General features: G+C 34.9%; 2 protein-coding genes across 2 annotated transcripts; one reads left to right on the top strand and one right to left on the bottom strand.

The window, feature by feature from the left end:
• Positions 1-2,152: 2,152 nt before the first annotated feature.
• Positions 2,153-15,430, bottom strand: LOC131848839 (malate dehydrogenase, mitochondrial). Its single transcript, XM_059198784.1, has 6 exons — positions 15,210-15,430; positions 14,861-15,071; positions 13,299-13,495; positions 3,669-3,908; positions 3,228-3,320; positions 2,153-2,587 (listed from the first exon to the last, which is right to left on the bottom strand). Exons 1-6 carry the CDS (start codon positions 15,285-15,287, stop codon positions 2,378-2,380), a joined length of 1,029 nt encoding a protein of 342 aa, XP_059054767.1. The 5' UTR covers positions 15,288-15,430; the 3' UTR covers positions 2,153-2,377.
• Positions 15,431-15,558: 128 nt separating this feature from the next.
• On the top strand, positions 15,559-23,866 carry LOC131848857 (vacuolar protein sorting-associated protein 45). Its single transcript, XM_059198805.1, has 9 exons — positions 15,559-15,746; positions 16,651-16,849; positions 17,363-17,512; positions 17,804-18,063; positions 19,071-19,205; positions 19,595-19,735; positions 20,907-21,044; positions 22,184-22,441; positions 23,370-23,866. The coding sequence occupies exons 1-9, from the start codon at positions 15,654-15,656 to the stop codon at positions 23,709-23,711; spliced, it is 1,716 nt and encodes a 571-aa protein (XP_059054788.1). The 5' UTR covers positions 15,559-15,653; the 3' UTR covers positions 23,712-23,866.
• Positions 23,867-24,980: the final 1,114 nt, after the last annotated feature.

Genomic DNA, 24,980 nt, shown 5'->3' on the forward strand with positions numbered 1-24,980 from the left:
TACAGTTAGATGAAAAAAAACTTATTTGTACACACTTGTAAAAATTACAGCTCGGAACAACCTGTTAAAACAAATTAAGTAAATAAAATAACTGTTAAAAAGCCGTTTGATGGGTATCTATTATTTACACATAAAATTGGATAAACTTCATTTTTCAATTAAGGAATAAATTAGCAAATGAGTATTAATAACACTGCGATGAGTTGTCGACATCTTGGAAATTTCTCGAATAAACTCTCTTATGAAATAGGTTACAAGTTATTTCGTTGTATAATCACAGAGAAGAATAGGAACGCATAAACGAAGAGCAGTATTTAATAATTTACCTCACAAGCTCAATTAATACCACCTAAAGGTTTCTGCTAACCTGGTACCGTGAGTTATTTGACTTACCCACCGTTGACAAAAACAGTAATTGACATTTCAAACTGGATAAGTCCTAAAGTTTTCTGCTAGCCTAGTACCAACTTTTTATCTTTGCGGATTTTCCACAGTTATGTGCATCACTTACTAAACACCGGTGACATGTAATCCTGTCCATTAGTCACGGATAAAAAATACCATTTTCTATTTCGAACTATCTACTAGGGGAATATGACATGCGTAACGATAAGAGAAAAAGGGTCAACGATAGTACGGTTGGGTTTGATAGTTCCAAGGAAGAAATGAGAGGGACGATCTTCACTCTGATTGGCCGATTATTTGCAGGAAGTCAAAATAAATACTGAGTCATTAAGATACATTCAACAAACAAATATTAACAGAAAACTCGCTAATAAAAATATCTAAAATCAGGAATTTCTTTTATATGGGTATCAGGAATTTCTTGTTCGTATGGATAACAGCTTGTTACAAGTTAGGTATGTTATTAGGGGCTGTATTCATATTCGGGTTTCTGTATATAGGTATTCTATTAAATAAAAGTAAATTGTAGACATAAATAGTGTAAAACTAATTTTAATGAAGACAACGATTAATTAGTGTCTGAAGAAGAAACTATTGTTGTAGTTTTTATTTTCCCGCGCAAACGTAATACCACAGATACACAATACGCATACTGCCATAGCTGTATGCGCGATGTTAATGCTAGTATAAGTATTAACACAAGTAAAACAATGCAATTATGTTGTAATAATTTATTATCAACATCCACAATACATCTCGCGTAACAAAACATCACATATATGTACACTCTCTCTTCATGTGGCGGTAACTTTGGTACAAGTACCCAACTGTAAAACATCAATAAAATATTTATGTATGACTGATACCAACTATTACTTAGCGGACCCACCTCATGGCAAACGGCAATTGACTATGTACGGAATAGAAACATATCATTTAATGCCTGTAGTACCTTTAAGGCAATGAATTTCCGGAAGATTCTGATATTATACCTCCATATCGAATGATTTTACTTATGTATCTCAACCTTCAACCAAAAAACAGCTTACAAAGATGCGTGCTGGCAGCAATAGGTGAGACTCAGATATCCACGCAAACGGCTTTGTAACTTAGGTTTTTAAATAAAATTCAATTTCCTAAGCATTTTTACATAATAGTAAAAAGGCGAAAAATTATGAACTTCACAAAACTGGGGCCCGATATAATATCTGACATCAGTCAACACAAAACTCCTATTTACTCTGTAGAATAAACAAATAAACTGTACAAATAAATAACATAAATATAAATAATAAGTATCTAAAAGTTTGTTACAGTTAAATAATTATTAGTAGTTACAAATTTGCATCATGTTACACTTATGTACCATCGCTACCATACTCCAGGCCGTAACATAACCTACATAAGAATTTCATAGAGGACGCCACTTTTGCATTGAGAAATCGCACTTACATAACGACACTGTACTTAAAATAAAACATAATTTGATAACACTTTAAAAAATATACTCCCAAACATTTCAATTTTAAAGTTATATCATTTGAGATTTTATATACAGGATTTAATTGCATGAGTATTCTACCTTGTCTGATATACCATTTACAAATCACCCTGTATAACTAGCTCTATTCCACAGCGCTGCTCATGTAAAATCTCATGCAATTCAACCTTGATTGGTATACCATTTACAACTCACCCTGTATAACTCTCTCTATGCTCTACTCCACGTTATGTAGAATACAGAGTACTCGCTAATAATGTAAGTGCAGATAAAAAATGAATTATTTATGAGTTTTGTTATAACAAACAAAAAATCTCTTTAAAATATTGTTTTGATGAAATAAAAAAACGTATATATTTACAATATTCTTATACATATACAAGTTTATCATTAATATATCATTCATTAACAAGCAGCGCCCTCTACCACCATTTATTGTCCAAAACTGGCCTGGTTGTTATAATTTACTATTTACTTCTTCACGAATTCTTCACCAGTCTTAATGTTCTTCACGAGCTCGGGGATGGCGGCCTTCAGGAGCTGTTGCTCGTACTCGTTCAGTTGGCCGTAGCCGAGGTTCTTCTCCACTCCGTTCTTCCCCAGGAGGACAGGGTTCGCGAAGTACGTCGCCTCGGTGAGATCCGATTTGATGTAAGCGCATTCAACTACGTTAGCATCACCCTGGTGGAGAAATTAAATTGTTATAAATGTGTAATTATACATACACATACATATAATTTGTCTATCAGATCATTAAGTATTTATTTATAAATAGTATTTATATGTATTATTTTTTATTGAAATCTATATATATTTTGCCTTATATATTTTTGTGACTTGTCTCATTTATATTAGTGCCCTACCAACAATATTTCTCTGCACCACGTTGCCTGGTAGATAACGCCGCGAGGTGTTAAGTTATTGTGAAGTTAAATAAATCAATATGAGACACAGTTACCTAGTTACTCCAATATATCAGTAATATTGCAATTAAAAGGCCAGTGACACAAACTAAATACTAGTAATAATATTAGATACACTATTGTATTGGGTTTAGGCCTGTGATAATAGTTGTGTAAATAAATAAATATTGTCTACTAAGCACTGCACAAAACATGTCCTTACATTTTACTATTGTTATTCATATATATTGAGCAACCCCTATTACAAACAAAACGATTACTTAAATGATAAACCTGCATGGCAATAGTTGTTATGTCCAGGATTTTCATTTAATGTTAGATATAAACACATTTGAATTTTTCGAATTATTCTATTACAGTTTAAGATCTGACATCTAAATAAAGAATATGAGTTTTACCTTCAATCCCCTGAGGACAGCGTCTGCGAGGCGCGCACCAGCAAACGCCATGGAGAGAGTGGCGGAGCCGCCTCCAGCCTTCGCCTTAACCACCTACAAAAAAACATGTTTTTTAACATTCAATTGTTAGAAATACTTTTTTTATAAATACGTATGTAACCTATATAGGAAATACCCAGACCCATACTAATAATCAAGTGTGTATTTGTACTTAATATACACTGAGCCATCTAGTCTCAAGCATTATTAGAAATAATTAAAAACATTTTTTTTAAAGACATGTATTACATAGAAAACACTCAGACTAATGGCCATGAATACAAATGTTTGTACCACGCGAGGAATCGAACCCGTGACCATTAAGACAGTGTTCTAAACCGCTGGATCAAAAAAGCCGAATAAAACAAGCAGTATATTTTGAGCACCTGTATATAAACTCACCTCAGTGCCAGCCTCCTGTATCCTCTCTGTGAGTGCCTTAATCTTGGCCTGGTCATTAAGCTTCACTTGTGGCTGGCTCTGACTCAGAACTGGAATGATAGTGACTCCGGAGTGACCACCGATGACTGGAATGGTCACCGAGCGGGGGTCAACGCCGTTGATCTCTCCGATGAAGGCAGCTGCGCGTACCACGTCGAGGGTGGTGACGCCCAATACGCGGCGAGGGTCGTACACTCCAGCCTGGAATATAAATAATCTTTAGTCAAATAATATATTACAATAATTATTAATTTATTTACCAAATTGTTTCACATGTTCACTGTAGGAACCCGAATATCAGTTGGTAGTTTGTATTCACACACAAACTTCAAAATGTAAACTAACAACAAAATTTCTTAAAAGAGAAACACGCAAGTTTCTTTCAAATTCAAAAATCATTTATTCATGTAGGACATTTTAGCCGCTTATGAATGTCTCGTTCTTCTTGTGATGCGACAGCTTCCAAATGAGCGGTAGATAAAAAAAAATGTGATGACTATTAAAAAGTGCTTCAATGTACGTTTATTTCAATAAATGATTTTCTATTCCATTCTACTCAATTTTCATGTAAAATACATAGGTCTAAATGTACGGAAAATTTACTAATATTAGTTAAAAGTAATAGATAAATATTATGGAAATATTTATTGAAGGCCATTCTAATATAGTGCATTGCTAGTAATGGAGGCAAGGTCTAATAATCCTTTCCCCCCTTGGTTTCCAGAAGTTTATCCATTCTTATGGTATAGGTGATGGTATACGGATAATCTACTTCGATATATAATCGCATTTAATAATCATCGCGCAAAGACACCGGCAGAAGTTACTAATAATAATAATCTCATGACAATACACACAGCGCCTTCTAGACCCAAGTTAAGTTAATTAAAGCTTGTGTTATGGGTAATAGACAACTGACACAAATACACAGATATTTTTTTCGTAAATATATAAATAGAAAACTCCCAGACCGATACAAACAATCAGTAATGAATACAAATGTTTGTGCCATGTGAGGTTCGAACCTGCGACCGTCAGAAGTAAGGCGGTGTGCTAAACCGATAGACCACCGAGGCCGTCAAAAACTACTACAACGATATATTTAATTTATGGCCACATATCAAAATTATACCTAATGTAGATACAACAGTGCATATGACTTTGTAACTTCCATTGCTATCTGTTTGGAATTTGGCACAGCAGTCTATCACCCAAGGTGAGTTAAAATCGAATAGGGCCAAATGCGTACACGATACTGCTATTTGTTGTATTACAAAGTCACTTTGTTCAAAGTCGTCTGCCTACGTGAGTGTTATAATTGTAAAAATCCCGTTAGCTACCGTTATTTAACCGTATGTATGGTTGGCTACTGATAACATGCGGTTATTAACGGTTAATTATCCGACTGTGACACAGAAAAAGTGTAAAAATATGTTTCTTTATTGTGTAGATTTTTTCCAATATAGGAATATATCTGGTCTGAATGATGAAACACCTACATCATAAGATTTCATACGTGTTCATTAAAATAGTCCACTCATCTATAATACCTAGAATTTAGAAGATCTAGTTTTTGGAGTTTCTAATTGAGCCTTCTCTTTTAAAGTCAATTTGCCTTTTGTTTGTGGTCATTCTTTTTGGCCCATAGCTACTGAAAGTACATTCATACTTGATATGAAATGCAGTTAATTAACCGTTAATAATAAAAAATGCATTTTTAACTGCTTCATCAGTTCGAAATCGTTAATAACCGGACTCTCATCTACAGAGGGTACCTACCTCTGTTTCACCTACTTGAGCAGCCAAGAAGCTGAAGCAAATTGTTTCAAATACGGAGTTTCGTTTTAATGGCGAGATATGACAGTAAAATTACAGTACACCGAAGTACGACAATTGCTTCCCGGAATGGATTCATTAGGGATGAAGGTATCACATGAAGACGTGATGTCCGCGTGCTCTTCATGTATATCTCGTACTATTAGGTTCGCCGTAAGCTATATTCTCTTCTAGATACATAAATAAAACCTAACGTATTATGTTTTCCGTTCAGTACTAGTTATCTATAGATCTCAATATCTTATGTCAGAAAGTTACTTAATACAGTGTATGTACAAGGCTTCCACAATAATCCTTATCAAGTGATAACATTCAATCAGAACCCAGTCTTTATCAGCTATGACAATATATCTATTTTTTATCTCTACAAAACATTGTAATATATTGTACAATATGTGGAGTTTATTACAACTAGAATGGTAAACAATCTGATAGTTTACGGATGGTCGAAAGTGGATTTTTTTGTATTCTAATACTGTTGAGTTGGGGGGAAGGGAATTGTTAGTACTGTGGATTTATAACCCCATTGCTAGCAATGTACCATGTCAGGTTGACCTCCAAGCGGTTCCCCATGGAAAACATTGTTAAATGTCTGGTGAATTTGCCATAATATCTAACCTGACCTCATGCTCATATTATCATCCTCCATAGGTGCCCCGCCAGTAAACCGTCAGCGCAGTCGGGTGCACTGTTCCATTATCATCCATAAGAAAAAAAATACTGTTGACTTTATTCCAACTAGAATGGTAAACAATCTGCAAGCCTATGGATGATAGAAGGTGGTTTTTTTCCATTTGAATACTGTTGGTCGCTGTCCTTGACAGTTTCACCAGACGAAAATGGGGGCCAATGCTCTGTACTATCCATATTATTAGTATTCCAAACTCGGACGTTGAACTACCTCAGTTTTACAAATTTGTTATAGGATCTCCGTATACCTGTAGGTGTGCAGAGGTCCAATAATGATTTGCATGTATTAAACATGTACCTCTGGAAAAATTATCTAAATTATAGTGAATACTGTATCAAAATCAGTTATGTGATTTACAGCAAGTTGAGTGATTTCGAAAAGTTAGAATACAGACGAAATTAGCGAATTTGTATAAAACGTAGTATAAAAACAGTCGCCTTGGATGTATGTATTTTGCTTCGTTTATATTTTTTAAATTACGCAACGTATTTTAAAGAAGTTTTCAACAATAGATAGAGTGATTCAATCATCATTGCAGCCCGGAAGACGTCCACTGCTGGACATAGGCCTCCCCCAAAGATCTCCACGACGATCGGTCCTGCGCTGCTCGCATCCAATGCCAATCAATCTAATCCAAGAGTATAGTACAAGACAAAAAATTTGTAATCCACCTATTCGAAACCGGGGTGGCTCATAGTTCGAAATATATTCGAAATTATTTACCACTTAACAATACCACGCGTGCAAAGATACAGGTAATAGGTATTTAAGAAAAATATACATAATTCATTATTCACATTCTCACTGTAATAAGGAAAAATATTTATATGTACTATGAGTTAGCAACACGGCGAGTAGGCACCAAATAGGGATGTCAACCGTACTAGTAACCTGGTACAAATTCGCGATTTTTGACTTTTTGTACGTGGACTAAGTACTGAGATGTAATTGATGATAATGGAATGATGCACCCGCCTGCGCTAATAGCTTACGCTGGCGGGGCATCAGTGGAGGATGATAAGATGACCATGAAACCAGGTCAGCTAACCCAAAGTGACAAGTTCACCAGGAACTTATCACGATAGTTCCCAAGTCATAGTCAACCATCATGATAAGTTTTTGTCACTTTAACCTCCTTTGGAGGTTACGCTGGCGGGGATAATAAGATGAGCTCATCTCATGGTCAGGTCAGTTGGCCCTTCATGACACATTCACGGTGAATTAATCATGATGGTTTCCAAAGGAAACCGTGTGGGTAACCTGACATGGTACTTTGGGTTTGGTGGGTTGGGGTACATTAGCAATGAGTTCATTAGTCCATATTATTAACAACCCCATTCCCACCAATTCTTTACGAAGAGAGATATTTAAAAAAAAAAAAAAATTATAGTGTACTAGACCGCTGGACGACCTCGGTGGTCCAGCGGACTGCTTTACGACCGATGGTCGCGGGTTCGATTCCTCGCACGGCTCAAACATTTGTATTCATGAGTATGATAGTTTATATCGGTCTGGGTGTTTTCTATATATAATATGTATGTATTTACAAAAAAAAAATATCTATGTAATTGTATCAGTTATCTAGTACCCATAACACAAGCTTTAGCTAGCTTAACTTGGGTCTAGATGGCGCTGTGTGAATTGTCCTGAGATTATTATTATTATTATTATTATTATTTATTTAAACTTTCATAACTTTACAGTTTGATGCAGTCCTGACTCCAAAACTAGCGTGAGCTGTATATCAGCTGTATATATTTGAGGTAATGTACGAGATTTCATCACGTTTTTTTTTTCATCCGAGTTTGTGTTTTGAGATTTTCAACAATGGTAATACAAGAAATTTGTATGTCATATTTGCCGCACGTGACACCCCTGGTGTTTCAGGCGTCTATAGGCACGGTAACCGTTTAACATCAGATTGGCCGTATGCTTGTTTCCCACTATCGTAGTAAAAAAAAAAGATGTAAATGTAGCTTACCCGCGACTTCTTCCGCGTGGAATTTAACTTTATTTATCTAAAATAACAGTACCCTAAGTTACTCCTTATTACATCAGCTTCCTGCCAAAAAAAAGTCCCGTCAAAATCGGTCCAGCCAGACAAAAATTGAAATAAATGTTATTTTGGAGTATGTACCATATTTATATTCATATGCATGTAGTAAAAAACGGTTATTTCAATATTACAAACAGACATTCCAATTTTATTTATATGTATAGATAATAATTTTGTAGCCTAATGAGTATTACCTCACCACTGTAGCGTTATGTATGATGTGATGAGGTGTCGCTGTTTAATTTGTTTTATTTCCTGTAGTATCTAGGTACTGAGTATATAGGTGTAATAATTGTACTACATTAGTAAGTTTATTTAATAGTGTGGCAAAATTGCCAGTATACGATATCGTTTCAATCTAATATTAGGTAATTAAAAAAAAACACCTCAAAAATGCGGTATAATAGAATACAATGAAAAAATAAATCAATCAAATGTATTGATGAACTAAAGAATTATTCACAAAATACATTCATTTAATAGAGAATGGCAACACTGTCCACACAGCAAGCAAAATTGCCAGTATACGATATCGTTTCAATCTAATATTAAGTAATTAAAAAAAAACAGCTCATGTAATAATTGTACTACATTAGTAAGTTTATTTAATAGTGTGCTACATGGCATAGTACGTGTACATTCAACGCGGAGTCGTAATCCGGACTGGCTTACACTCAAGAAAGAAATCTGTCATGTGGAGATGTGAGGATGGAAGGGTGCCGAGTGTTGACAGAAATATTATAAGTATATATAGTACAAAATTTTATCTATATTTTAATTTATAAACTTTTGCATACCTGGAACTGACGCATCATGATTGTGCTATGTAAAAATGTAGAGAATTATATCTGCAAATAAATCATTCACTCAATTTGCTCTCGACCAAACTGTGGACTTTGACCGTTATAGCGACTCTATATATAGATATTATATGCTTACTTTATACATAACAAGCTACACGTCCCAGCTTCGCACGAGCTTCCCGCTACATTTAGCATGTGTGAGACCACAAATATTCATTGTGGAAACAGCGGGCGTAGTTAGGTAACCGAGGGCCTTGGGGCAAATAACAAAATGGACTACATTACAGTTTTATTAAAACGCACATATCGCTATCTGTCAAATTGACAACACTGCCAACCCACAGAAAGAATTTAGGGAATTCCGAAGGTATAAATTTAAAAAAAAAAGTCAAAGACAACAGATGGACATACAGATTCTTAATGTGGCGACCTAGAATGGGAAGCAGAAGCGTAGGCAGACCAACTGCCAGATGGTCCGATGATATCAGGAAGACGGCAGGACCGACCTGGACAAGACACGCCACAGACAGACTGATGTGGACAATTATGCAAAAGGCATACGTCCAGCAGTGGACAAATATATGCTGAAAGAAAGAAAGAACTTTCAAAATTCTGTCAACTTAGTTGCCATGAGTAAAGTCGGGTTGTAACCTGTCATATTTATTTTGAAAATGGAAGAAATTTTAAAAAGTTCATTTCGATCGAGATTTTCTGGTAAGGGTTCGAGGATCCCCTGAGTTTCAGGGCCTAGGAGTACTGCCCCGCCTAGCCCCTAGATACGCCAGTGTGTTGAAACTTAAGTACCGTTACGACCTTCTCTAGTGGCGATATTCCGACCGTTATTTAGTTAACACGTGTTTCGCTTCTTCAGAATAAAATAAAATATTAAATCCATCAAGAAGTGAATTGGATTTCCGCAAAATGACACTTAATTCGATTAAATATAAAGTAATATTAATTAGATATAGAGACCACGCATTAAAAACAGAATATAAAATTAATACGGACACTATAACAACATATTATCAACTTCTTATCGAAATGGCAGGGGGATTAGTTTGTGAAAATAAATGATTTTGGCTCAATCAATCAATTGTAATCAATTGAGAATGGGCGTACAATTGTATGTTGATTGATAATGTGGAACATCTTTAAAATTTAAAGACTAAATAGATTTTTTGATGGATGATTTGATTTTTGTATGTTGATTGATAATGTGCACATCTTTAAAGTTTAAGGACTGCAATGCAGTAATAGTTTATTTGATGGATATGTGCCTACACTTGTAATATTTCTGTCGACACTTGAGTCCCTTCTATTACTTTACGTCTGCATTAAACATGGTAGTAAGCTTGTACGGATGAATAGCCATTTTTGAAGCTAGAACGATAAAACGTTTTCTTTAGCATTTTTGAGTTTTGTTTTTGTTTTTAGTTTAATATTTTATTTATAATTAATTATTAATTTTTAATATTTATAATTAATTATTTAATATTTTATTTGTTATTAAATATTTTTCCACGTTCACTATTCCAAGCGGAAGAAGTCGCGGACACAGCTGTATGTATATAAAACCTTTGGAACTGTTAAATAAATAAACATACAAAACTAGGTTTTCGTACTATTTTTATCACGATCGGATATTTTTTTGGTATGTGGTATTTTGTGGAATATAACATATTATTTTGCTATTAGTGAATTCAAAAATGAGTGCATTTTTGTAATCGTATATCTTTGAAGCTCATTTGAAAAAGCTGAGTTTTTAGGTGTTATTTTGCAGTAGCGGTGGTTAGGTTTCCACACTGAATATTGCGGTATCACACATACTAATAGTGCGGGAATTGAAATAATATAAACCCATTAAGTATATAGGTGTATGTATATATATATTTACACTAGCTGCCCCGCGTAACTTCGTCCGCATCACACTTACCTAACATTCATCATTAGGGGGTAAAAGGAGATTGTAATTGTAATCGTGTTGATTGAAAAGTAATGTGGACTGATGATCTTATTGCTAGCAATGTACCAGTCAGTGTACCAGAGTACCAGTCAATGTAGTGTCAGGTCGACGCAGTTCCCCCTGGAAACCATCGTGATAGATTCTTGGTGAAATTGTCACGATGGGCTAACTGACCTGACCTCATGCTGATCTTATCATCCTCCACTGGTGCCCCGCCAGCGTAAACCGTAAGCACTGGCGGGTCCACCATTCCATTATCATACTTAAAAACAAACATTTGTCATTATATTTCGCCCAATTTATATGTCTTTTAAAATTATAGCCTATGTATTACTGCAAAGTTTCATTAAAATCCGTTCAGTAGTTTTTGCGTGAAAGATTAACAAACATCCATCTATACTCACAAACTTTCCCGTTTGTAATAATAAGATTAATACAAAGTTAATTACTATTGGGAAACATATGCACAAACATGACGTCAATATCTTGTTTATATTATAATACACAATGTACACAGAGTGTACTGTTCCCAATTCAATGTACAGTCAGCTTGATATAAACCGGTGCGTGTATATGTAATTTCATAGTGTAATTTCATGTTCATTTCTCTTCTCCACTTACCTGTTTTCAGTTTATTCAATTTCGTGGATATGACTATGTATGTATGATACATACATCCATCATACATATTATATTGAATATACATATAAATAAAATTGGAGTGTCTGTTTATAATATTGAAATAACCATTTTTTACTACATGCATATGAATATGAATACGGTACAACAATAACATTTTTCACCATTTTTGTCTGTATGTTCGTTCCGGCTAATCTCTGAATAGGTTGGGCTGATTTTACCGGATTTTTTTGGCAGGTAGCTGATGTAATAAGGACTGACTTAGGCTACCTTTATTTTAGAAAAATAAAGTAAAATTCCGTACAGCTAGTATTGAATAAACTCCAACAGGTCAGTGGATAAGAATGTTACATCAAATTCACTTTAGTTACGTTTTACCTACATCACCTCACATTCAACCACTTAGTCACCTAATTTATCAGAAGGACTGTACATTAATTACAAGGGACTGAATACGTTATCTAATGATTTATATCAATATATATATTTATGAATAACAACGCTGTTGTCCATTTATTGATGTAATGTATACGGAACTTGCATGTTTGTAACATACTAGTAGTTACACGCGAATTCGCCTGCTATTTTTAATTATCTACATGGTAAATTAAGTTTAATTATATGTACATTTTATATGCTCTTTTTTTTCGTTTGTTGTTCATATTGTATTTTTTACATTGCACTGAATAAAATATTTTCTTTCTTTCTTCCTTTCTTTCTTTCTTTCTTTCTATTTTTATATAATATAATATAGGATAAAAAGCAATCCGATATATACGTTAGATCAGTGTTTCCCAACCTTTTTAGTGTCATGCTACACCTTAGCCTTTATAAAATTTTTCATATAATAAAAAAATTAAATTCACATTCCATATAACTTTAATAAAAATTCAATTTTAGAATTGCCCCCCTTAAGGGAGTTAACAATCAAATTGCCCAAGTGAGGCGTATGCCGTTGAGAAACAGTGTGAGATCAAGATCTAATCTTCACGTCAAATTTCATCAAAAAAAGATTATAATAAAAAATTTTTTTCGCATAAGTCACTAATGTCTTAAATGATTTTTTTTTTATTGCTAAAGAAGGATTTTTGTGGAAGGATAAGTCTAGATTATTTGTATTTAAAAATTAAATAACGTTTATATAATTTAAAAAATTTACAGGTGATAAAATAAACATAAGATAAATGTCGTTGCCCGATTTTGTTTAAAAAAAAAATGTCTGAAAACATGTTAACCCAATTCTAAATAACATTCCATCTTATAACATACCCAAAATCATTTATAAATAAAATAATTATTATTTACCACTTTTTTTTCTTTTTTATGGATGACAATGGAATTGTGCACCCGCCTGCGCTAACGGTCTACGCTGGCGGGGCACCAGTGGAGGATGATAAGATGAGCATGAGTTCAGACCAGTTAGCCCATCATGACAAATTCACCAAGAATTTATCACTATGGTTTCCAGGAGGAACCACATGGAGGTGGATCTGACATGGTACATTGCTAGCAATAAGATCATCAATCCACATTACTAACAATCCCCATTACCCATTATTTACCACTATACCTTACCTAACTAACATACTTATTTAACACTTACCTTCTTCAAGACCTCAGATGCGATGGGAACCATAGAGTTGACGGGGTTGGTGATGATGGCCACGATAGCTTTCGGTGAGTTCTGGGAGATGGAGATGGCCAGGTCTCGCACAATGGAAGCGTTTGTGTTGAACAGGTCATCGCGAGTCATGCCTGGCTTGCGGGGCACGCCGGCGGGGATGACCACCACATCGGCATCTAGGGTAGAAACGAAAATTAGCATTAGTGATAACATAATTCAATCGGGGGGGTGAGGAAGAAGACTATTAGTTATGTGTTATATTGTAAAATTATATGTGTTATATTGTAAAATAGCTACTCGCCCCGACTTCGCACATTGTACATCTGTTGTAAGTATAATGCTGACCATCGTAAGATTTGTTGTTTGTACAGTTTTATAGAATATGTCACTTTTAATATCTCAGTAATCTTATTTGTAATGTCAACATGATAATTTATCATTTTAATATATTTTAATATTTAATCTGCTCTCGCTTTTTCTTATTTACAAAAACATCTATTATATATATAAACCTTCCTCTTGAATCTCTCCATCTATTAAAAACAACCGCTTAAAAATCCATTGCATAGTTTTTAGTAGACTTTGTTTTATACTATGTAATGATGACAATTCTCATTGGAATTGTCATTAATAGGAGTTTTATAATAATGGAGAATATATTGTAAATGAAAATACATTATTAATATGTTTAAGACAAAAAATATATATATACAGGTACCTACGTAATTATGATTAAAAAAAAAAGAGTAATTTTTTTAATTATAATTACATAGGTACCTATATATTTTTTATTACAATATGTTATAGTGTATAATAATTTGATGTAGATATTATTTAACCCCTAGATTTATTTCAATTAAAGTGCCCACAGGTGACCTCCCGGTCTCAACATGTATATTTACTTTCGTTGCGGAGTAACCCACCGGTGGTCATGCAGTCTTTAACATGTTAACAACCCCCTTGCCACACTACTGAATGCAGTTTACAATGTTGTAAGACCTGCTTGTAACACTGCATTCTGCAAACAGATAAATTAAATGTACTAAAAATCATATTGCTAGCAATGTGGAAATGAGCATGAAGTCACTTCAGGTCAGTTAGCTCATCACGGCAAATAACCAGGATGGTTTCTATGGGAAGGTTGGAGGTTGACCTGCCATGATATATTGGTAGCAATAAGGTCATTAGTCCACATTACTAATAATCATCCACCCCCATAGTAACATAAAGTCATTAATTAAAGGGCAATCTCTGAATGTGATACTAAGCACAGTACAACTGATATCATTTTATGACTGACTATAGATGACTCTAGACTAAAAATAATTCTACCATGATAATATATATAGGAAAACATATAAACTTCATTGAGAGAATATATTTTAAGACAAAACTTCTATATGCATGACCTTGATCATTATCTATAAATAAAATATATTTGATAAGACACAAAATCATCCATAAAATGTTATTATGTAATAATCAATTCATATGAAGTCCATATATATATTTAAGTAATTGTTTTTACTAGTCTTTAGTACCTTTAATGGCTGCAGAGAGTTCCTCAGGACCTTTGTGACCAGAGACCTTGGCTGGGGTATTCATGTGAGAAAGGTCAACTCCAACTCCTGGGGTCACCGGCGCGATGTCGTAAAGCGCCAGCCGTGTCACCAGAGGGTTCTGCTTTAGGAGCAGGGCCAAAGGTTGACCGATACCTCCGGATGCGCCAGCGACCACGACTTTGAAATTCCTCTAAAACATATAAACTTTTAATAACTAGTAAAACATTTTAACAGTAGAAAATAATTATCATTCAACAGTTTTGTAAATCTAAATTGCTATAACTTTACACAAAGTGAACAATTAACTGCCATTAATTATTTTACTTACCTGACATGATGTGGAAAAATTCTTTGAGCCACTCTGGGCTACTGCAGATGAGACGGGCTTGAAAGCGCGGGAGAACATTTTTGGTATATTTTTTACGAGTCTCAGTAAATTAAATAAGTACTAAAAAAGTTCGCCTGACCTAGGCGACCTTTGCCTTCACAGTGTAAATGTAATTTCGATTAAAAACTTCTGTGCGAAAACGTGAACGAACGTATTAAAAATTGAAACTTGTACGCTACTGACTGACTGATGTAACTGATGCAACGCTGTCATTACATAGTGACATATGTTGTCAATCAACGGTCAGTCAAGTAATCAATTTGACATTTGACTGTAAATAAATATATATTGCAGTCAATAGTATCCATGTATTTATTACAATTTATTTACAAATTAATGAAAATTTAAAGATATTTAAATACTTAATAATTAGCATTATTAAAGATGAATGTAATACAAGCAGTGAAGATGTATATTACGAAGATGACGGAGGAAAGTGGGCCTGGAATGAAAGTAATACTTATGGATAGAGAAACGGTGAGTATAATTATTTTAACGTTATTTGTTGCTTTTACTTTCACTGTTTTTTATTTATCGTATATTTTTTCTATCGTATAGTATATAATTTATTATTAAAATATCATCCTCCACTGGTGCACCGCCAGCGTATTTTACGGTGCACTAATCCATTATCAACTAAAAAAAGGTTTGATGAGTGATTGATTTTTCTTAAAAAAGAACAACATGTATGTTTAATATAATCTTAAATATTATATTAAACATACATGTTGTTACTTTTATTTTTAGGTGGAACACAAAAGCCTAATTTCATAGCAAACTGTTTATTTTTAAAATAATATATGCCTGTGTTCATCCTCATGAATCACTACTTAATTATCTATAAATGACAGCCAGACATACACACATATTTTGAATGTGTCCTCATTGTCTTATTATTAATATTATAAATGCAAAAGCTTGTGACTATGGATGGATGTTTGTTACTCTTTCACACTAAAACTACTGATTTTGATGAAACTTTACAGTAATAGCTTATACATCAGAATGTACATGGGCTATAATTCAATTAGATATTATATAATTTGGGCGAAATATTATGATAAATGACAAGTAAGTGTGATGCAGACAAAATTACATGGGGCAGCTATAAAATATAAAGATGAATAAACTTAAAAAAAATATAGGTGATAGAATTTTTAAGATTTGTTGTCAATTTTCAGTAATAAAAATGTACAGAGATATTAGTATCATATCTGTATTCAACAAGGGCAGCATTACAGAAGACAATTAGTTTATAAAATGTTTTAATAAATGCTTTTTATTTGAATTTATGTATATTAAGATACAAATAAAAATTCTTAACTATCTAATAAATTAAGTTTGAATTCATTAATAAGTGGTAAACTTCACTAATTTTCAGACCAGCATTGTAAGTATGGTGTTCAGCCAATCAGAAATACTTCAGAAGGAAGTGTACCTGTTTGAGAGGATCGACAGTCACTCCAAATGGGATAATTTAAAGCACATGAAGTGCATCGCATTCTTGCGTCCAACATCTGAGAATATTGCACTGTTATCACGCGAGCTTAGATATCCAAAGTATGGAGTGTACTTTATATGTAAGTAGACACAATTTGTATACATTCCTGAGCTCAAAAAAAGTTATAAAGAATGCTAAGATTCTGGAAAATGGCTAGAGTTCCACTGACAAGACTGGGGCTCTTAAATTATGAATGTATCTTAGAAATTGCATAACTGATTAGAATGACGCTTTTACTGATGTTAACTATAATAATTTGTGTTTGTTTCTGTTGCATAATAATATTAACTATCATCCTGATATTGTATAACAAAGGGTTGGAGGAGTCACAAAATTCCTGTTATCAATGGTGAAATGTAGCAGTTTCCCACCTCTGGGAGTCTTAGATTTTGTAGAGCTACTTTTTAATTTAAATAATTTTACAAAAATTTTACTATTTTAATGTTCCCAGTTAAGACATAACTGATGTCACAGCTAGCTAAAAATAACTGAAATTGGTGTGGAGTAATTTATAAATGACTACTTATATTAATTAATTATACACATTGTAAAACACAGAATAATGTTATTGAATTGAGATATAAATATTCAGATTTCAGTAATGTGATATCTAAAGCGGATGTGAAGACACTCGCAGAGTGTGATGAGCAGGAGGCTGTGAGGGAAGTGCAGGAAGTGTTTGCGGATTACCTCGCAGTAGATCGACACCTGTTCTCATTCAATATTACGGGCTGTTTGCGTGGTAAGACATGTTCCAATCTATCCAAATTATTACGATGGGCTAACTGACCTGACCTCATGCTCATCTTATTATCCTCCATTGGTGCCCCGCCAGCGTAAACCATCAGCGCAGACGGGTGCAATATTCCACTTCATATCCACAAAAAAATACTTATTTTCGACCTTACAAAGCTGAGAAGAAGTATTTTTATCAAAAGTTAAGGTTTCTCACATTCCACAACCAACATGAGGACGTAGATCTCTGCGGCCACCGTTGGCAGCGCCTTTTCTAAAACTTGTTCAATATCATCAGGACGCATGTGGAACCAGCAGGAGCTCCAACGCTGTTCCCAAGGACTCCTCGCTCTACTCTTATCCCTCAAACGGCGGGCTGTGGTCCGGTACGAGGCGGCGTCGGAGCCCTGCGCGCGGCTCGCGGAACGAGTTCGAGATCTCCTGAGAAGAGAAGCTGTGCTGATAGATAATAATATCCCATTCAATGGGGATATACCAACTCCACAGTTGCTTATAATCGATAGGAGAGATGACCCAGTGACTCCCCTACTCAATCAGGTAGTTTATAATCTTAATTTTATTGCATGATGGACTTATATTACATACTCAAAGTGACTGACGTAGTGATCTATCAACGCATAGCCCAAACCACTAGACCGATCGGGCTGAAATTTGGCATGTAGGTAGATGTTATGACGTAGGCATCCGCTAAGAAAGGATTTTGATTAATTCTACCCCCAAAGGGATAAAATAGGGGATGAAAACTTGTATGAAACTTTGTCTATTTTAAACCAATCGGGCTGAGTCTTTGCATGCATAAAGCTACTATGATGTAGGCATCCCCTAAGAAAGGATTTTGATAAATTCCACCCCTAAGGGGATAGATTAACGCGAGCGAAGCCGCGGACAAAAGCTAGTTATTATATACATGTATGAAGCTGACATGTGAGTTAATTTTATGCAAGACTAAAGTAAAAAAAACCCGCCGTGTAGACTTTTTTTTTAGTTTAGTAGTCTTTATGTAAATTTAGTATTAATTAGGTAATTTTGTATTGTATAGGAGACGCTAACACGTAATAATAATATCTCTGTACAATTTAAAGACGCATTTTGTTTTTGTAAATGCATATATATTATACATAGAAAACACCCAGATACAAACAACCATACGCATGAATACAAACATTAACACCGTACGAGGAATCGAACCGCGGCCATAGGAAGTAAAGCGCTGTGCTAAACCACTAGACTACTCAGGTCGTCTACTTAAGTATGAAAATAATTTTATTTTGCATCCGATATTTACAATTTATATTATTTCCCCGACACATAAACTAAGTAGAACCTTCTCTTTCTGGTACCCTCTTTCAATTTACAATTATTAAAACTACAAATTACAAAAAGTTCCTCTCTTTCAATTTACAATTATTGTTATGTAATGACAAATTACAAAAAAACAATCAAATAAGTTATTATAACTTAAGCTTATCATCATTTACTTGCAGTGTGTGTGTGTATATGTATATGTGTGTGATAATGAGAGAGTGGTGGTTGTTCGTGTACAGTGGACGTACCAGGCGATGGTGCACGAGCTGCTGACCATCCACAACAACCGCGTGAGCCTGGCGCACGTGGCCGACGTGCCCGCAGACTTCCGCGAAGTGGTGCTGGCCTCCGAGCAGGACGAGTTCTACGCCAAGGTAACTATGGCTACACGGGTGGAGGCCTGGAGGGCCTGCTTAATGGGCAGCCTATAATATTTCAAATTGAAAAGCTTCCCAATTAAATGGAAGGGATTCAAGATGGGTGAATTTGGTGAGGCGACTATGTCTCAAAGTAACAAGCGAATTCAAAATAATTTCTGAAATATTCAAATTTTCATTTTTTAATGCAGAACCATCAAAAAATTAAAATAAATTATTTTGTCTAAAAAAATTATACCAATATTTTTTCGCTTTGGGGTATGTAAAGAGTTTACGTCCTTTTCTCAGACCAGATATATATACAAAATTTCATAACAATCGGTCAAGCAAAGAGTATTGTTGCAAACACTGTGACACGAGAATTTTATAGATGTTTATTTGTACAGAATTTATACTCGAACTTCGGTGAGATTGGACAAACGATGAAATCACTAATGGACGAGTTCCAGAAAAAGGCCAAGAGTCATCAGAAGGTGGAGAGCATTTCCGACATGAAGAACTTTGTGGAAACCTACCCGCTGTTCAAAGTAAGTTGATTTAGGAACCAGTAACTGCTCATCCCAACTTGCGGCTTTTTTGTGCAAATTCACTGCAATTCGTGCCACTTTTTCTTAATAAAATATGTACTTCGAATTGGAAGGTAGAGAACAAAATATTTATACAAAAAACTTGACGTTCATAAGCTACTAAAATGCCCTACATGAGTAAATTATTTTTTATTTGATTTTTGATTCGAATTGCACCAGCAAAGAAAATCTGGATGAATTGCGATCCTCCACCGTTTCTAATTTTACCAGATTGTAAAATCAGCTTCCAGCAATAGTACTTCCATACCGATACGATATAGAAAGGTTTCTAAGATTGAAGGTTCAAGATCTTATTCCTTCTTAAAATATTGAGCCCGCTGTTTATTTAGTATAGCATATTTATATAAAGTTCTTTTATTGTAAATATTTTTCAATGCACAATAATGAGTTATATTTTTATTTTTTGCTAAATAAATGTATATTATTAATTATTACTATTATTTAAGAATAAATGTATGAATAAAAAAGGCAGAAATTGAATCGTATAGAAAATAGATGAGGGGAAATGTAAAGACAATTGATACGAGATGCTGAATTTATGAAAATTATTATTGAAGGAATAATAGAAGAAAAGAGGGTGAGGTAGAACAAGGCACAGTTACATCAAACAGATTAAAGACAAAATTGGAGTCGTGTCGTATCAACATGGATGATGGAAGATCATGGAAAGTGGCCAGAGCTCCACCAACAGCGTGGCTCATGTATTGTTAGAAACATGCTTATAACTCGTCCGTTCCGTTCACACACTGCTCGTATAATGCTCTTTTTGTCCGAATCACAATTCATAGACAGCCATCTTTTGCCCCACTACTCACGAATAACAGTATAATGTATATATAACATATATTGTAACGTATATATAACATATATAACGTTTTTTAGTTATATATATATATATAGTTATATAACGTTGTTTAGTTTTAGTTTAGTCTAATATTTGTATATATGTTATTTATATAATTAATGTTAAGCCACCATCAAGTATTTCTGCACTTCCTGAAGGTTGACTGGTAGAGAATGCCTATAGCATTAAGTCCGCCGTTTGTACCATAATTTACTGGTCAATAAAGTTTAAATAAATAAATATATAACGTTATAATTAACGTTGCAGAAAATGTCTGGCACGGTGACGAAGCACGTGACGGTGGTGGGCGAGCTGTCGGCGGCTGTCGCCACCCACCACCTGCTCGAGGTCTCCGAGCTGGAGCAGGAGATCGCCTGCCAGAGTGACCACTCCAAGCATTTGCAGGTACCTGCTATACATCTAATATATTAAAAAAAACGCTGTTGTGTTAATTATTTTGTAACTTTGTTAAGTAGAGACGAAAGAAAATATAAGAGCAACACGCAGGTTTCTTGCTCGTTGTTATTGTGATAAGATAGCTACCCGAATGAGCGGTAGATTAAAAAAAAATTATGACTGTTGTGTATACTTTTGTATAAAAGTTCTTAAACTTAGATATAGAATAGAATAGACAATTTTTTATTCAAATAAACTTTTATTTTGGATAAAAAATTGTTTGGTTAAAAAAGAGATATGAGAATATCTACTATTGGAGGAACATTATCAATTTAAAGAATCCAAAAGAATGATATCTGAATGTTGGATATTATGTTGAGATACTAATATATACAGTGGACCCGCGGTAATCCGGCCCCCTTGTAATCCGACATGGTCTATTATTTATTATTGAATATTTTTTTGACAATCGTCGCTAATACATGATTGAACAAGTTTGAATTTGTAGGAATCACCACTGTTGTATTCGACGCGTATGGGTTTTGTTTGGTTTGATTATGATTGTGATTATATGTGATGAAGATAGCAGTGCAGTATAGCATGTGTTCATTGTTTACTGTTTATTCAGCTTGGAAGCGAAAGCACAAAACACTGACAATTAAAGAAAATGTGATATTTTAGACTGCCTAAATCATAACGAATCTTTTAGTAGTTGACATACATAATGAAGTATGATCTATGATCATATGTAATGATCTTAGGCAACACTCTATAATCGGACAAATTCGATGGTCCGACACTGCCCTGCAAAACGTTTGTCGGATAACCAGGGGTCCACTGTATTAGTATTTTTTTATTTGATTATATGTAGATTTTAGAACTAATCATATGTAGATTAATTTAGTTGGCTATTATTTATAATAGAAAATATTTAAATAATGAAAATAGTTATTCACGCGGTCGTATCAATGCACTCTGGCCCGTAGCTTGCTATACTCCCGCCCCCTTCATCGCTGCCCGCGACCCTTCTCCACCCGTCGTAGTGGTGTAGACATATAATCCTAATATGCTTTTATTAAGCAGTATAATAACTAGATCGAATATGTAATAAAAAATTGTAAACAAGCAAAAATCAATCTTATCACCAGCGTCTGAAGTCCCTGATCTCCAACGAGTCGATCCGCCACCACGATGCCGCGAAACTGGTCGCGCTATACGCGCTGCGCTACGAGAAGCACGCCAGCAACGCGCTGCCCGCGCTCACAGACGCGCTCAAGAGTCGCGGGTGCCCGGAGCCGTTGGTGAAGGCAGTCGTCAACGTGCTCGAGTACGGCGGGGCACACGCCAGGCAGAGCGACCTGTTCGGACTGCAGGACGCTGCTAAGATTACCAAGAGACTGTTCAAGGTACGCTCCATATCTAGACACGCGGTAGCGTGTCAAGCCGAGTTTCAAGAGAACTGGCGAGCAGCACCGTGTGTATATTTACACGAACCATTTGGACACACTTTTGACCCCCTCATAACTCAAAAACTCTTTCACATAAACCTGTCAAATTTGAATAGTTATAAATAAGTACCTCGTATAATTTATGTACAAAATGTAATGATATCCCATCAAAAACATAAATGTGAAATGATAGCCGAGTTTAATATTATGATATATGCCTTGATTGTTGACTTCTACGACAAAAGAGGTGAGATCTAAATGGGTGCCAAGTTCAATGGTCTGTCCTGAAATGTATTTATAACAATATAAAATATAATTTCTTCTTATAACTTAGGATAATTAATATACTGTAGCCTAAGGTCTAACTTGGCTAGTTTTCATATAACTAGTTTTTATATATATCATAATATTAAACTCGGCTATCATTTCACATTTATGTTTTTGATGGGATATAGTAAATACAGTAGAATCCGGATAAAACGACCTATTTATAGATCGACCTAGGATTTATTTTTGTAAAAAAAAACTGTTCTCTGTCACATAACTGTAGAGATTATAACATTAGGTTATGGTATGGTAGATTTGATATATCATAAGAATCTGTAATAGACCTACATGAATAAAGATATTTTGAATTGTTTTTAGATAATAATGGAATTTATAACATTAGTAAGATTATTCGGGTGAAGCAAACAACGATAACAAACCGATGATTATTCTGAGGACGGATCCACATCCGTCCTCAGCCCACGCTCGTGGGGGCCCGTGCTTTGTTGAAGCAAAATAATATTAACGAAACACAACAAATATTGCGTTCTTCACGATGTATTTATATATTAAACTATTTAGAGTCGTGTAGTTCTCTTATTATTATATTTATTTTCAGGGTCTCAACGGCGTGGAAAATATATACACCCAACACACGCCACTACTCAAAGACACGCTTGAAGATCTAATAAAGGGGAAATTAAGGGAGAATCTCTACCCCACCCTTGGGGGAGACGACAGTGGCTACGGCCGGCGGCCGCAGGACATCATCGTATTCATAGTTGGTGGCGCCACATATGAGGAAGCGTTATGTGTTCACCAGATCAACCAGGCGTACCCTGGAGTCAAAGTGGTACTAGGCGGCACTACAGTCCACAATTCCACGTCGTTTCTGGAAGAAGTGAAGGCAGCTATGCAGGGTGTGCATAGAACGCACACCAGACACATTAAAAATGTTTAATTCATAATTGTGAATTAGCTGTATTAGAATGAATTTAATGAGATATCTATTTACGTCGTAAATTATCACAAAATACTATATTTATTATAACCTATATGAATAATATTTATTCTAATATTATAAACAGATAGAGAGAGAGCGCGTAGATTTTATTATAAAGAATAATTGCACCTATTTAAATAATCCGGTCGCACATGGAATACTGTTCTCATCTCTGGGCGCGAGCACCACAATACCAGCTACTTCCATTTGACCGCATTCAGAACCGAGCAGCCAGAATCATTGGTAATCAACGTCTATGTGACAGACTCGACCCATTGGCTTTGCGGCGAGATATTGCATCTCTGTGCATTTTCTACCGCATATATCACGGGGAGAGTTCTGAGGAATTGTTCGGATTAATACCAGCTGCTGAGTTTCACCTGCGTACCACCCGCCAGAAACTGAAATACCATCCTGATCATCTTGATGAATGGCGGTGCGGTTTTCTAGAAACTTTTTGCCTCGCACAACCACATTTTGGAATCACCTTCCAGCAATGGTATTTCCGAACCGATACGATATTGAAACCTTCAAGAAAAGAGCTTATTCCTTTTTAAACGGCCGACAACGTACTTGCAATTCCCCTGCAGGTGGTGTTGCGGGTGCTCATGGGCGGCGGTAATCACTTACCATCAGGTGAGCCGCATGCTCGTTTGTCCCCTGTATTATAAAAAAAAATTCTTACATCGTTATTTATGAGTGGATATTTGGACGCTGTTACAAATGTCCCGGTCACAGGTCGACTGCAGATGGTGGATGCAAACAATCTACGAGCAGACAAATTTGTCTACCCGCTTTTACTTTTTAAAACTACACCGTCACAATTTCCACTTGTAAACATTAATAGCCTCGACAAAACACTGTCTCCTTCCATTACTTTACGTCTCCACATAATGTAGATTTAAATTCAGTGTATAACAGTCCTAATTACGACTCCGCGTTAAATGCTCGCGATTCTTAAGCTATTGAGTATGCTTATTAATGTAAAAAATTAAAAATAAGGGATGATACCACCACGCTACAACGCTATATCGATTCGACGTTTTGGAGTCCAGTAGAAACCGGATATAACGACGAATTGATTAAGACTAAATGGCAGAATGCTCACTGAATCAATGTAATAACTGTATATAGTGAATTATTATAATAATAGATATATAATATTATAACTATCTGGATATATTGTTCATATTTTCTAATCCCTTGAATGTTGTATGGTTTCTATTA

Source organism: Achroia grisella, unplaced genomic scaffold (genome assembly GCF_030625045.1).
Source record: "Achroia grisella isolate CSIRO2021 unplaced genomic scaffold, CSIRO_AGI_Agris_v1 utg598, whole genome shotgun sequence".
NCBI classification, from domain to species: domain Eukaryota; kingdom Metazoa; phylum Arthropoda; class Insecta; order Lepidoptera; family Pyralidae; genus Achroia; species Achroia grisella.